This window comes from Malaclemys terrapin, chromosome 14, assembly GCF_027887155.1.
Source record: "Malaclemys terrapin pileata isolate rMalTer1 chromosome 14, rMalTer1.hap1, whole genome shotgun sequence".
Lineage (NCBI taxonomy): Eukaryota > Metazoa > Chordata > Testudines > Emydidae > Malaclemys > Malaclemys terrapin.
In genome coordinates this window covers 40,415,615-40,431,462 of record NC_071518.1, presented here as the reverse complement: position 1 = coordinate 40,431,462, position 15,848 = coordinate 40,415,615, and the positions used below count along the sequence as shown (strand labels likewise).

General features: G+C 50.1%; 1 protein-coding gene across 1 annotated transcript in view; it reads right to left on the bottom strand.

The window, feature by feature from the left end:
- Positions 1–1,111: 1,111 nt before the first annotated feature.
- Positions 1,112–15,848, bottom strand: part of AARS1 (alanyl-tRNA synthetase 1) — a 39,587-nt gene continuing 24,850 nt past the window's right edge. Inside the window, exons 19-21 of the mRNA XM_054048779.1 lie at positions 15,628–15,714; positions 11,675–11,788; positions 1,112–1,736 (exon numbers count right to left, since the gene is read on the bottom strand). Of these exons, the coding sequence (XP_053904754.1) occupies positions 1,551–1,736; positions 11,675–11,788; positions 15,628–15,714 (387 nt within the window). The 3' untranslated portion in view covers positions 1,112–1,550. The remainder of the gene's footprint in view (positions 1,737–11,674; positions 11,789–15,627; positions 15,715–15,848) is intronic.

Below are 15,848 nucleotides of genomic sequence, written 5' to 3'. Positions count from 1 at the left end.
GGCACAGGAGCTGCTGTCTAGCCTGGGGCGGGGCGGAAGGAGAGGGGGACACCGGGGGGTTCCTGTTGCCCCGCCCCGCCCGCTTCTCCCCGGAACTTCCACACACCCTGGGGCAGCACTTCAGCGAGAACTACAGGGTAGCTGGGTGGTTCTGTGCCCCTCGCTCCCGTCTCTGCCATCAACCCCCTACTTCCCCAGGATCACACCCCAACGAGGCTGGGCTCCCTCCTGCCGGAGACACAAGGCGGTTCTGGGATTTTTCCAAGCTGGCTCAATTACATCAGTGCTAACCTCTACCATCCAGGCACTATACCAGCACAAAACAGGGCGTATGCTGGTTTGGGTTAGGTTTGTGGAGGCTGAATTGAGCCTTAGGGTACATTGGTAAAGTATCTATGGAGCCATACCTGCTCTGGTTTCCTGCACTTCATTCTTCCTTTCCTCATCCCTCTGTTTCTCCTTTATGGAAGCCTGGGGACTAATTCATAAAGGAAGCAGGATAAGGCCATTACAAGATACTACAGGGCAAGGGTCACTAAGGCCATGTTAGGGAGAAGCCATCCTCCGGCCCTGGTGCAAGCCTCTCTGTATACATTGCTCCTTTCCCTACTTCTCCAGGTGCACAGTGAAAAGCAGTTCTTAGGCCAAATGAACCATTGGATTCATTAACTTGTTCTTGACAATTTTTGCCAGCGGCAGGCACGACTGCAGAGGGCCAGATCATCTGATTAATATGCTGCTCCCACACTAATTGTCCTCAGCAAAGAAAAATGGCAACTGTTAATTTTTAATTAACAATCCTTTAAGTTCACAGCACTCACTGCCTCTGTCATTTTATTAACACTAAGCCTAGTGCTCACAGGTCCAAGCAGAGGGAGGTTTGTCCAGCTTAAGGGCAGGAGGGTGATATAACTACAGCAGCTTAGATTAATGCAATATTAATATTGTCAATGAACTGAGTAAAGAGCTTCCCCCATTATCTACAGCTGGGTAACAGAGGTGAGGGACAAAATACTCTAGCAGCTTGGAGCCCAGCTCCAACACCCATTCTCATTACAGCTCATGCTTCCAGTGGTTGTAACAGAAAGGGGAGGTTGGTATGCGCAGACTCTTGGTTTTGATGCATTTTAATTTATTAGAAGGTTGACAATATTTACTAATATTTAGCACACTGGATTGTGCTCTGCAGACTTTACATTAACTAGTTAATCCTCACAGCAGCCCTGGGAAGTAGGTCAGTATTATCAGCTCGATTTTAGTCAAGGAACAGCGACAGAGGGGTGAAAATGAAGTGACTTAACCATGGCCACAGCAGGAGACCTCAGAGCTGGATTAGGACACAAGTTGCTGGCTCTCTAGCCCTTGTTTTGAGCACAACGGCATGATTCTGCTTTTAGTCTGCTAAAATGGATTCAGACGGAATGACGTGCAACATCTGCCTCTGCAGACTCCATTAGAGTAAACTGTAACCTATCAGCCAGGCTGATGAGAATGAGGAGGGAGTGGAGAGCATTCCCTTATGTGCCATGAGCCAGTGCAGGGGCATTAGGTCAGTTCTTCAACTCGCCCAGGTGGAGCCTGGCAAAGTCTGTGGCCAGTTTCAGAGCCTTCTCTAAGCAGCCAACATTCTTGCCCGTAGCCTGGGCAGAGACATCTTTCCCACCACCTTTGCCATCCATCAGCCCCGACACCTCCTGCACCCACTGGTTGGCCTTCAGCCCCTTGTTGGCTGCCTCCTGGAAAAGCAAAAAAGAGTTCAGATTATTATAAAGACAGCAAAGTTTGGAGTCAATTCCAGTGCCGGCTGGGGGAAGGCAGGATTTCCAGGCTCTGTGCTGTGGCTGACAGTGCCAGGGGTTGAAGGAGCTGTCTTTTCCAAGCAGGCAAAGAGCCCCCATCTTTGTTTACATCAGTGGCTCAGACTACTGTACCCCTTTCAGGAGTCTGATTTGTGTTGCATACCCCAAGTTTTACCTCACTTAAAAACTACTTGCTTCCAAAATCAGACATGAAAATACAAAAGTGGCACAGCCACTAGTACTGAAAAATTGCTTACTTTCTCATTTTGACCATCTAATTATAAAAAAAATCAATTGGAATATAAATATTAAGAACAGCCATACTGAGTCAGACCACTGGTCCATTATAGAATCATAGAATATCAGGGTTGAAAGGGACCTCAGGCAATCATCTAATCCAACCCCCTGCTCAAAGCAGGACCAATTCAGATTTTTACCCGAGTTCCCTAAATAGCCCCCTCAAGGATTGAACTCACAATCCTGGGTTTAGCAGGCCAATGCTCAAACCACTGAGCTATCCCTCCATCTAGCCCAGTAGCCTATCTTCTGACAGTGACCAATGCCAGGTGCCCCAGAGGGACTGAACAGAACAGGGAATCATTAAGTGATCCTTTTCCTGTTGCTCATTTCCCAGCTTCTGGCAAACAGAGGCTATGGACACCATCCCTGCCCATCCTGGCTAATAGCCATTGATGGACCTCTCCTCCATGAACTTATCTAGTTCTTTTTTGAATCCCACTATAGTCTTGGCCTTCATGATGTCCTCTGGCAAGGAGTTCCACAGGTTGACTGTGCATCGTGTGAAGAAATACTTCCTTGTACTTACAGTTCAGTGTATAGAGTATAGAGCAGTATAAACAAGTCATTGTCGGGATGAAAGAAGTCGTTACCTTGTGCAGTAACGATGGTTCTTCGAGAGGTTTCCCCCTGTGGGTGCTCCACTTTAGGTGTCGGTGCGTCCTTGCACTGCAAATCGGAGATTCCAGGTAGCAGTGCTCGGTCTGGTCCTGCATGCGCAGTATCGTCTCTCGGTGTTGTTAGCGCCTCATGTAGCATGCACATGACCCAACCCTTTCAGTTCCTTCTTTACTGTGGAGCTCGAGGTACAAACTTTGAAGTTGGGGGGGGGGAGGGCAGGTAGTGGATCATCCACAGGGACACAGATCTCGAAGAGCCATCATTACTGCACAACGTGAATAACTATTTCAAGTAGTGTCCCTGTGGGTGCTCCACTTTAGGGGTCTATAAAGCAGTGCCCCACTGTGGACGGTAGGGGCTTGGGAGTTGTATGTTGTAGCAGAGAGCACAGTAAGGCCTAGTATAGCATCCAACATAGTGCACTGGGTGATGACATAGTGTTTTGCAAAGATGTGCTCTTATGCCCACGTGGCTGCCCCACATATATCGATTAGAGGGACATTGTTCAGGAAGGCTATGGATGTAGCCATGGCACAGGTAGAATGGGATCGGATGCCTGGTGGAGGTTCCTTGTTGTGCAACTGGTAGCAAAGTTGGATACAGGTAGCGCTCCATTTAGATAGAATGCTCCAAGGGCTGGGCAATATCGCTCTGTTATGGAGATACACAGGCTTGGGGATTTGCGGAAGGGTTTGGTTCTGTCTAAATAGAACACTATGGCTCATCTGACATCTAGTGTATGTAGGGCAACCTCTTGTGTATCCCCGTGTGGTTCAGGGTAAAGCGTGGGTAGGTGTATGGTTTGATTTACATGAAAGGACGTCGCTACTTTCGGTAAAAAACATGGGTGTGTGGTTGTAAGATGATTTTGTCTTTAGTGAACACAGTGTAAGGAGGTTCAGCCATAAGTGCCCTGATTTCGCCGACTCATCTGGCTGATGTGATCGCTACCAAAAACACAACTTTCATAGACATATGAAGGAGTGAACAGGGCGCCAGTGGTTCAAAAAGTGCTCTTGTAAGGCATTTGGTACATGATTCAAGTCCCCTGGTGGTGCCGGTTGTCGGACTTCTGGGTGCATGTTCCGTGTAACAACGAGGAAGCATATAGTGGTTGGGTGAGCGAAGATTGGCGTTCCTCCCTCCATCTTATGGTGAAAGGTTGTAAAGGCTGCTAGGCATACTTTGACCGAGCTTATGGCTAAGCCCGATTCTTCTGAGTTCTAATATATAATCTAATATGATCAGTAGGGCGCCGTGACTGCAGTTAGTTTTTGTTGGCACCATAGTGAGAATCTCTTCCATTTCTAGAGGTAGGTATGTCAAGGGCTAAATCTCCTGCTATTTAACAGCAGCTGTTTCACTCTTTCTGAACAGTCTGATTAGCTACGTTGGAACCATGTAAGAGCCATGCTTTGAGGTGGAGTTTCGCCGGATTCGGATGGAGAGTCCAGCCTCCATTCTGTGAGAGGCGATCCATCCACAATGGAAGAGGTCATGAAGCACACACTGTTAGGTGCGACAGGTAAGGGAACCAAGTCTGTCTGGGCCAAGTGGGAACAATCAGAATGTGTGCACTCTGTCGGACTGTATCTTGTGAATAACTCGTGGGATTAGAGGTATTGTGGGAATGCATACAGGAGTGATGTGTTCCACCATATGAGAAAGGCGTTCCCTAGTGACTTGGGTACTAGTCCCCCTCTGAAGCAGAAGAGTGGGCACTTGTGCTTTGCTGCTGATGCAAACAGGTCTATGGATGGATAGCCAGTTTAAGGACATTCATGTATTTCCCATTTGTGTTCCTCGGAGAAGTGTCTGCTTAACCTGTCCCGGGGTGTCGGAACACAACAGCGAAGGTGATGCCACAATGGTTATGTTGTGGCGAATGCACTAGTTCCACAATTTCAGGGCTTCTGTGCAGAGAGAATGGGAGCGAACTCCTCTTTGTCGATTGATATAGAACATGCATGTTATGTTGTCGGTCAGTATGCGGATTGATTTGTTCTGTATGATCGGGAGAAAGTGTCGACACGCATTGTATACTGCTCGGAGCTCCAGGAGATTGATGTGGAGTTGAGTTTCCGCTGCTGACCACTTGCCTTGTATGGCGTGTTGGTCTAAGTAAGCACCACATCCTACCAGGGACGCGTCGGTCAGGATTATTAGTGATGGAGGGTCCTGTTGGAAAGGGATCCCTGTGCAGATGTTTTCTGGTTTCGTCCACCAGTGTACTGACGCAATGACCTTTGAGGGTAGTGTCACTTTCTTGTTTAGAGAGTGTTTGCTGGGCTTGTACACAGTGCTCAGCCAGCCCTGTAGGCATATGTCGTCTCGCATGGTGCACGACGAACGTCGTGGCCGCCACATGACCTAGTAGTTGTAGGCAAGTCCTCACAAACGTTTGTGGGCTGCTGGTGACTGTCAATATGAGATTAGTTAAATTTATGAACCTGTGGTTGGGCAGCATTGCTCTGGCCTGTGTGGAATCGCGGTAGGCCCTGATGAATTCCAGTAGTTGTGTCAGGTTCAAAGTAGATTTCTGTATATTTATCTGCAATCTTAGCGTGTGGAACAGTTCGATGGCTGGCTGTACCCTGTGTGTTGCTTCTTCCCAAGTCGTACCTTTCAGTAGGCAATCGTCTAGGTACAGGAAGATAATCATTCCTCTCCTTTGTAAGTGGGCCGCGTCATTACCTGAAAGGTTTTTGAAAAAACTTGAGGGGCAGTGGAAAGGGTACCAAAGGGTAGTACTCGGTATTGGTAGTGGTTGGACCCTACAGAGAATCTTAAGAATCATCTGTGAGCCGGGTGTATGGTAATATGGAAATAGGCATCTTGGAGATAGAAGGCTGAAAACCAGTCCCCCCTGTCTAGTGTAGGGATAACTGTGGCCAGTGTGACCATCTTGAATCTGTGACTGCGCACAAATTTGTTGAGTTTCTGAAGGTCTAAGATGGGTCTCCATCCACTGATTTTCTTTTTGGTGAAAAAATAATGGGAGTAAAAACCCTTCCCTTTGTATTGATTTGGAACTTGCTCCATGGCACCAAATTGTAGGAGATGGTTCACTTCCTGTTGTAAAAAGTGCTTGTAAGAAGGATCCCTGAAGAGGGACAGGAATGGCATAACCCGATCTTATGATCTCCAGTACCCATTGGTTCGTTGTTATTGCTGCCCAAGCATAGTAAAATGGGCGCAGGCGGTGGCCAAAAGTTGGGGTAGGAGTGTCTAGCAGCACTGTACTGTGGGGGAGGTCGTTCAGACCCTCAACCAAGACTTCAAAACTGTGGCTCGGTTGCAGATGTTTGAGAAGACGAGGACTTGTTCTGTGGAGCCCTACGTCTTTGTGGACGTTGTTTGTTTCTGTTGTGATCAAATTGCTGTTGTTGTGGGTGTTGGAAATATGTGTCTCTACCTTTCTGGTATGGTGTATACCAGCGTCGCTTAGTAGACAGTGTGTATATGCCTAATGTGCACAGGGTGGCCCGAGAACCTTTCATCGTGTGTAAGACCTCATCCGTTTATGTGCAGAAGAGCTTTTCCTGGTCAAACGGAAAGTCCTCCACCTTCCCTTGGAGCTCTTTTGGGATCCCTGATGACTAACTAAGATGCTTTACATATTACGACAGCTATGGCCGTTGTTCATGCAGCAGTGTCTGCTACATCCATTGAGGCTTGTAGAGTCGTATAGGCAATTCTCTCTCCCTTGTTCATGATGGCAGTGAATTGGGGACGTTTGTCCTCTGGAAGGGCCTCTAGAAAGCCTTGCAGCTTGCTATAGTTATCAAAGTTGTATTTTGCCAGGAGGACTGAGTAATTGGCAACTCTGAATTGGAGTGTGGATGACGATTACACTTGATGACCAAAAAGGTCTAATCTTTTGTGCTCCTTATCCTGGGGGGTGGAGCGGAATTGAGGTTGTTTGCTGCGATGGTTGGCAGCTTCAACCACCAGGGAGTTGGGTTGTAGGTGGGAGAAAAGGAAGTCCATCCCTTTTGCTGGTACAAAGTACTTTCTGTCAGCCCTTTTAGGTAGGCGGTACAGTTGCAGGGATCTGCCATATATTCTCTGCCAGCTCCATAATCGCATCGTTGATAGGAAGTGCAATTTTTGATGAAGTAGATGTCTGCAATATTTGTAGCAGCTTGTGCTGGTTCTCTTGCACCTTCTCAAGCAGAATGTCCTGGCTGGCCTCTACTCTTTTGAAGAGGTCCTGAAACGGTTTCAGGTCATCTGTTGTACTTGGAGGTGGTGGTATGACAGCCTCATCAGGTGAGGAAGATGAGTTATGAGCTGGTGAAATGCCTTTCTGTTCCTGTTCTGAAATTTCTTCCTCTTCTTCTGCCACCCCTTCAAGTGCCTCCGATGTTTCCTTGCTCGGGGAAGGTGGAGGAGAATGAATTTCCTGTCGGGCTGGGGTAGAGGATCTACTATAGTGGGCTCTATACGCCGCCCAGGGGTCCCAGGGAGGCCACTGCATAGGGAAAGGTGGTGGTGGGCAGAATCAGGGTTGCCCATACCATTGTTGCATCTCATGAGATTGGCAGGGATTGGTTCTGGCAGCTTCCCATGGAGGTGGTCTCTCTGTAGGCGAAGAATGCTATGAGAACTGGCTACCCTCTGCATCCTCCCTCTTCATCACTGTAGAGAGACTGAGGCAGGCGATGTGAGGAGCTGCTCCGTTCATTGGCCCGGTGATTGCTCGGGGACGAGCAGCAGTGACTGCAGTACCGATGAGACCGCTATGTCTTTCTGATGCGGAAACTGCAGTGGTGCAGATGTGGTCGGTGTCGTGCCATTATTGTGGTCCACCTTTATCGAGATAGCGCCATTCTCGATCTGTCTGCCAGTACTGACGAATGAGTTGATGCTGATGGTGGCAGCATTGCCAGAGGAACTGGTCTCGGTGCTGAGTTCTGCATTGGAGTGGTCAGTGCTGTGGAGGAGGCATGACGTTTCGATTCCATGTCGGTGCAGCGGGGCTCGGCAGAGGTCCACAAGGGGCCAATGCTCCGGAGCCTCAAAGGTTCTCGCTTTAGATGAGCTCGGCACCGAGGATACCGATCTCACTGGGGACCTCTTCTTTTTCTGAGTGTTCCCTTTCCCGGAGGGGAGCGGGGGGGTGTCGCAGCTCATTTCCTAGATGGTTTGGAAGACTGAGCACTCCCGTTATTAGAGGTTTTGCTCAGAGAGCTCTGCTGATGTGGATTTGGTTTCCTGAGGAAGCTGAAGATATTTTTCCATCAAAATCATCTTGAGGCGGAGACCTTGGTCACGCCTTGCCCTACCCTTTAGGTTGCTACAATGAGCACATTTCTGGGGGATATGGGTCTCCCTCAAGAAATTTTTTTTTTGAATAACTGACTAATTAACAGTCTATGTATCTAAGAACTATATAACTACAATCTAAAACAGGGGTCGGCAACCTTTCAGCAGTGGTGTGCCGAAGGTAATACATTTTAACGCTTTTTAGAAGGTCTCTCTATAAGTCTATAATATATAACCAAACTACTGTTATATGTAAAGGGTGGCCTGCTGGGACTCCAGGCCTGAAAGCAGGATGAGCAAGGGCTGGAAACCAAGATTGGCAGCTGAGGTGAGTGGAGTAGGTGAGCTGGTAGGCCTGAGCAGGGCTGGAGGCCTGGACCCTGTCTGCAAGAGAGCCTCCAACCGAAAGCAAGGTGAGTGGAGCTACGTGGTAGAGACCCCTGCTGGCGAGGGGCCAGCAGCCAGAACCCCAGAGCAGCGACTGGCTCGGCCTGCCGCCACTCTGGGGTTTCTGCCCCCAGCTCCTGCCAGCTGAGGTCTCAGCCCGCTGCCAGCCTGGGGTTCCTTCCCCCTCAGGCCAGCAGCGGGTGCTGAATTGGACCCGCGGGGACCCCGGCTGGCAGGAGCCGGCAGCGGGAACTCCAAAGCAGGGCAGGCTGAGCGGCTCAGCCCGACCCCCGCTCTGGGGTTTCGGCTGCAGGCTCCTGCCAGCTGGGATCTCAGCCCGCTGCCAGCCTGGGGGAAGGAACCCCAGGCCAGCAGCGGGTGCTGAGTTGGACCCACGGGGACCCGGCTGGCAGGAGCCGGCAGTGGGAACTCCAGACCGGGGCGGGCTGAGCGGCTCAGCCCGCCGCGGCTCTGGGGTTTTCACCGGCGGCCCCTGCCAGCTGGGGTCTCAGCCCGCTGCCAGCCTGGGGTTCCTTCCCCCCCAGGGCCAGCAGCGGGTGCTGAGTTGGACCCGTGGCAGGTCCCGCAGGAGCCGGCAGCTGGCAGCGGAAACTCCAGAGTGGCGGCGGGGCTGAGTGGCTTAGCCCACGCCGCATGCCAGGAAAAATCGGCTTGTGTGCCAACTTTGGCACGCGTGCCGTAGGTTGCCGACCCCTGATCTAAAACTAAATTTATTTCTAGAAGGAGAAAAATGAAGAGGCAGCACTGCCGCTGAGCTCTGTCTGCAGCGGAGGATGGTTGAGAAGGAGGCGCCAACGTCACCGCAAGACTACTGCGCATGCGCGACCCGAGCACTGCTACCTAAAATCTCCGACCTGCGGCGCAAGGACTCACCAACACCTAAAGTGGAGCACCTCCAGGGACACCACTCAAAGAAGAAGTTTAGTTTGTACTAACTTCACTAGTGCTTTTTATGTCGCCTGTTGTAAAACTAGGCAAATATCCAGATGAGTTGCTGTATCCCTGGAAGACCTCTGTGTACCCCTGGTTGAGAACCACTGGTTTACATTACAGGCATCCCATGGAGAGAAAAGAGGGGTTGGAGGATGTCACGGAGTCCCCAGGCGATGCTCTGGAACTGCTCCCCACAAAGCCAGTCAGGACTTTGGGGAGCCTCCTCTCCCATGGAGCAGACTGTCTTCAGGGCAAGAAGCTCACACGGCTTCACCTCCTGGGTCTCTCCTGGGAGCATTCAGCATATGCCCCTCTGTGCGCTTCCCACAGCGAGTCCGCCCAGGTGGGGTCCTGGGGAAGCCAGAGGGTCCTGCACCCCCACTTCACAGTCAGACGTGACTCTTAGCCAGCCAGTAAAACAGAGGTTTATTAGATGACAGGAACACGGTCTAAGAGAGCTTGTAGGTACAGCGAACCGGACCCCTCGGCCGGGTCCATTCTGGGATCCTGCGAGCCAGACACCCCCGTCTGCCCTCACTCCTAGTCCCAAACCAGCTCCAAACTGAAAACCCCCTCCAGCCCCTCCTTCTCTGGGCTTTGTCTCTTTCCCTGGCCAGGAGGTCACCTGATCTCTTTGTTCACCTTTAGCTATTTCCTTGCAGGGGGGGAGGGCCCTGGCCATTTGTTGCCAGGGAGACAGAATGTCAGTGATTTATGCACACTGGCCTTTATCCCACCACCTAGAGACTTAAGAAATGCATAGGGAAAACTGAGGTACCCACACAGTATTCAGAGGAAACATTAAGAACAGTCCCACTTTGTCACAGGGACGAGAAGCCCAGTACTTCACATGGTCTATAAATACAGCATCCAGGGTGAAAGGGCAGAGGGAGATGCTGGGCCCCAATATATACAGGATAATATCAGTGATAGGGAAGTGAGAGCCAACTGAACAATGGGGGGCGGGGGAGGGGGAAAGAGTGTGTCATGGGAAACAGGGAACAGAAGAGAGGTGAGTGGACTTCATCTAATCAATGGCCATGAGCCTGATCCAGAGCGATTTCACTCTGAAGGCTTGTCTACACAGAGGTTTTCAGGAACAGCTTTCAAAGTGGGTTAGACTACACTAGCAACAAGGCCCTCTTATTCCAGATGAAGAGTGTCTGCATGTGGTGTTATTCCAGAATAGCTGTTTCTGAATAACCCCCATTGTATATCCCTGAAACTACCCAGGAAGTTTGTCCTTAAATTGGACCAAGTTACTGAAGTTATTCTTCAGTATGGCATCCCTTCCGCACCTTGTGCCTGACCCGGTTCCCGCCCAGGCAGATCTAGGGACCACTGGCACAGAATTAAAGTGCCAAGCAAAGCAGCCGGTAGACACGTTCCTCACTGGAGCAGCAGGGAGCTCTCACTCATGGAATATCTGCTGCACAGAGTTCGCACCTGCCAATGCCCAAGCCTGGCTCCAGCATCTACTGCTCATGTCACCTCAGGAAGCTCGGACTCTTGGTTTGCTCTTTGTAGTAAGGCGAAGCCCTGCTCTTGCACCAGTAACAGAACAAAAAACTGCAATATGCCATTGGATGCCAGTGCGAGGCTGAAGGGGCGCAGTCAGAGCAAGAGGACAGGAATTACAAAAAAGACCAGGTAGTACTCTAGAGCCTCTCTCCTCAGTGGCAGCTGCCCATTTTATGGGATCCTAATTCAAGGGTTTGTGTCTATTCCTATTTTTTGATCTCGTCTTACAACAGTGGTCCCCAAAAACTTTTCAGGGTTGCACCACCTCTTACCCCTGTCTGCCCCACTCACCCCAGAGCCGGGGTCAGGAGCGGGGCCGCGGCTCCCAGGGGGAAAGGGGCAGAGACTGGGGTCACAACTGGGAGTGGGGCCAGGAACCGGTGCTGGGGGTGGGGTGGGGCTGGGTCCCATGGGGGCTAGTCCTGGCCACGTCAAACCTTCCTCTGTGCCCCCCACAGTTTGGGAACCACTGGGGGGAGGGATAGCTCAGTGGTTTGAGCATTGGCCTGCTAAACCCAGGGTTGTGAGTTCAATCCTTGAGGGGGCCACTTAGGGATCTGGGGCAAAATCAGTACTTGGTCCTGCTAGTGAAGGCAGGGGGCTGGACTCGATGACCTTTCAGGGTCCCTTCCAGTTCTATGAGAGAGGTATATCTTCTCAGGATTTTTTTTTTTTTTTTTTTTTTTTTCCAAAACATGGTGGACACCCCTGTGCATGAGGGATGCAGGAATCCTGTAGTGGCCCCCAGCTGGTGGTGAGTGCTCTAACCCTCCATTTGAATGACTGCAGGGTTGGGCGCATGGATGCGCACACACACACGGTACTACCTGAGGTACTTGGCATAAGCAGGTGATCTTTCCAGCTTCATTATCCACTGAGAAGAGCATGGCCGCAGTCTGAGGGGAATAAGCCTTGAATAGCTTCAGAGATTCATTCAGGGCCTGTAGAGTGACACATATATACAGAGAGTCATGGCAAGAACCTGTCCATCCCAGCATACCTTCCACCTGGCCTCAGAATACACCGCACATTGCAGGCTCCCACACAGATTACTCTGCAGCCCCAGCCAGGACAGTCCCCACTGGCCCTGAAGATAACTTGACACAAGCCATTACCAGGCCAAGATACTGGATCAAGATCTTCCTCATGCATTTTGCCTCGAAGCAGCAAGCAGCACCTCTGCAGCACTCAGGCCTGCAGGACCTGAAAAGTGATACCTAGAATACTCAAGGAGCTGACTGAGGAGATGTCTGAGCCATTAGTGGTTATCTTTGAAAAGTCATGGAAGATGGGAGAGATTCCAGAGGACTGAAAAGGGCAAATATAGTGCCAAGCTATAAAAAGGTGACTAAGGAAAACCTGGGGAATTACAGACCACTTAGCTTAACTTCAGTACTCGGAAAGATAATGGAGCAAATCACTAAGCAATCGTTTTATAAACACCTAGAAGATAGTAAGGTGGTAAGTAACAGCATGGATTTGTCAAGAACAAATCGTGTCAAACCAACCTGATGGCTTGTTACCCTGTCAAAGAGCTTTCTGGATAGAGGGAAGTGGTAAATGTGGTATATCTTGACTTAAGTAAGGCTTTTGATACTGTCTCACAAACTAAGGAAATACAACCTGGATGGAGCTACTGTAAGGTGGGTGCATAACTGATTGGAAAACCATTCCCATAGAGTAGTTATCGGTGGTTCACAGTCAAGCTGGAAGGGCATATCAAATGGGGTCCCACAGTTCTGTTCAATATCTTCATCAGTGATTTAGATAATGGCATAGAGAGTACACTTTTAAAGTTTGTGGATAATACCAAGCTGGAAGGGGTTGCAAGTGCTTTGGAGGATAGGATTAAAATTCAAAATGACCTGGACAAACTGGAGAAATGGTCTGATGTAAATAGGATGAAATTCAAGGACAAATGCAAAGTACTCCACTTAGGAAGGAACAATCAGTTGCACACATGCAAAATGGGAAATGACTTGCCTAGGAAGGAGCACTGAGGAAAGGGATCTGGGGGTCATAGTGGACCATAATCTAAATGAGTCAACAGTGTAACACTGTTGCAAAAAAAGCAAACGTTCTGGGATATATCAGCAGGAGTGTTGTAAGCAAAACACAAGTAGTAATTCTTCTGCTCTACTCTGTGTTGATTAGGCCTCAGCTGGAATATTGTGTCCAGTTCTGGGCACCACGTTTCATGAAAGATGTGGACAAACTGGAGAAAGTCCAGAGAAGAGCAACAAAAATGATTAAAGGTCTAGAAACCAGCTATGAGGGAAAATTGAAAAAATTGGGTTTGTTTAGACTGGAGAAGAGAAGAAAGAGGGGACCTGATAACAGTTTTCAAGTACATAAAAGGTTGTTACAAAGACGAGGGAGAAAAATTGTTCTCCTTAAGCTCTGAGGATAGGACAAGAAGCAATGGGCTTAAATTGCAACAAGGGAAGTTTAGGTTGGACATTAGGAAAGACGTCCTGTCAAGGTGGCTAAGCACTGAAATAAATTGCATAGGGAGGTTGTGGAATCTCCATCATTGGAGATTTTTAAGAGCAGGTTGGACAAACACCTGTCAGGGATGGTCTAGATAATACTTAGTCCTGCCATGAGAGCAGGGAACTGGACTAGATGACCTCTCGAGGTCCCTTCCAGTCCTACGATTCTATGATTAATCAGCAGAAGTGGACCGCATGGAGGGTGGGAGCAGAGAGGCTGCATGGACTGGCAAGAAACAAGTCCCTGAGCACCAGGCACAAAGTCTTTCCAAAGGAGATGGAGCTCCCTCACTCGGAGAAAGATCTGGTGTATTTACAGAACTCCCAGGACAGGCTGTGTGTGTGGATAAGCTGATGCACACGACTCCAGTTATACTGTGAGATGCTGCCAGCCCAGGGGGCGCTGTCAGGATGTGATGTCTGTAATCCCACTGTGTGCGCCATCCCCCAGCACATTACTACACAAGGGACATGCCAGCAGCGCAACGCAGAAAGGTCCTGGACTCTGGTAATGGAACATAGCAAGGGAGATGCTGTGCAGATCGCAGTAATGGCCCCAGAAGAGAATTCTAGATCTAGAACAATGTTCTACTTCCCCACAGAAGCCAACAGGCCTGCAGATACTATGGAGACGAGGGCTGTGTAAGTGGGTGGCTGGAGCTGTGACACATAGGGCAATTTCTGGCAATATCTTTGAAAGCTATTAACTCGATGTCTTATTGTGGGCCGGGATTGGATGGCTCTCAAGATCGGTGGGGAGACCTGGGAGCTCCAAGGACTATATTGAAAATGTGCCAAACACTGGACTCTGGGGACAAAAAGTCTTCAGTAGATTTCCTGCAGACTCCCGAGGGCAGGTTACTACAATTTCCTCCATCTCCAGTTATGGAAAATCCCAGCCTTTGGAAGCTAGGGTCTAAGGCATGGGTCATTCCCTGCTGATCACCTGTTACCAGAAACTGGAGATCAGCCATTGCTTTATATAGCTCGGGCCTCTGAACTGCCAGCCTGGTTCTGGTTTGGAGTCAGAGCCAGTTATGAACTTGTCACTACAGGGAAAACCCAGTTGTGGGTTCTGAAGGACTGACATCTACTAGAGCCTGAGACTGGAGTTGGGGTGACCTCCAGTGCCTATGGGTTTTTGTTTTTGTAAATAGGATTTCTCTGTAATGCTGCATGCTAACTTATAACTGCAGGCAATGCACCAGGCCTATCTTCTGGAGAGGAGGCAAAGTGCAGCCTTGTAGGCAGTCTGGTTTGCTGGCAATAGCACAGTGTAGGCAGGGAGGAGTGCAGCCTTAAAGGTCCCCTGGTCAGGAGGGAGTACAATGCAGGTCTCCGCTCAGGAGAGGTGACGGCTGGGAGATGGAAGTGGCCTCTTGGGACCAGAGGGGGGAAAGCTGGTGCAGTTACCCTGAAACTGGCAGGAGGGATGGCTGGAATGAGAAGAGCTGGGAGGCTGTCCATGGAGAAGTTTAACAGGGGCATTCAAAGCGGATGGCTGCAGCCTCGTTTACCATGACTGTCCATTTACGACTGGTGCTTGTCAGTGGTAGAGCTCACTCAACCAGCACAGCCAAACAAGCGCCGCAAAGACGAAAGAATGGATTCAGCTCGTGGCTACTTGAGATGGAGGGGGATGGGAAATAAGCTTGCTCCCGCCTGTAACAAAACCAGCTGGACAGGCTACAGAATCTAAGAAATCAGAGCTGGAGAATGACACTCCACTCTTCCCTTGCGCTTGTCCTAGGCTCCACCTAGTCCCTGCCTGGGGGCCAGCACAGGACACACTGTACTCACCTGGCTAGTTTTCAATGTCCCATGTGACAGAACTTCCGCTGCTTCTCTGCAAATCTTCCTGTTCAGAAATGTTTCCAGCCTGTATTTCCCCTTATTCTAGCTACCTCCTTGGGCTACCGTTACTTGGGTCACTTAGGAAAGTCATTGAGAGATTTTTGAAGGGATCCCCATCCGCAGCCAGAGTCTGGAAGCTGGGATGTGGAAGCAGAGGAGAGCTAGAAGGACAAGTAATGGAGATCCTCACCATTCTGGTTATGTTTAGGGTGGGCTTAGTTAACCCAGAAGGAGGGGTGCAGAGACCCAGCACGTGAACAGCAGCACACCCCACTCCCCACCCTAGTGTGTGCCCCCAGATGGAGGCTCTCAAACCGGCTGTGTAATGAGTACGCTGCGGAAGTGTCCGCCTGCCCAGAGCACAAATCCAAAGGCTAGGTTCCGTGTGTACACAGGGGCCTGGAGAGGCTGTTCTGCCCTGGGAGCTGGGTTACCTTTGCTGAAGCTCCACTCTCCAATTCCAGGACCACCAGTGGCTGGTTCGGATGACTGTCAATGAGCTGCTTGGTCTTCTCCAGCACCTGCGAGAATAAGCGGCGAGTCAGACTGTAAATCGGTGCGTGTCGCTTGGACACGGGAGGTCCACTAGTGACAGGGCAAGATTTCAAACCTCTGCCAGCTGGAACTCCCCACCTCCCCCCTCCCCTCCCTGATC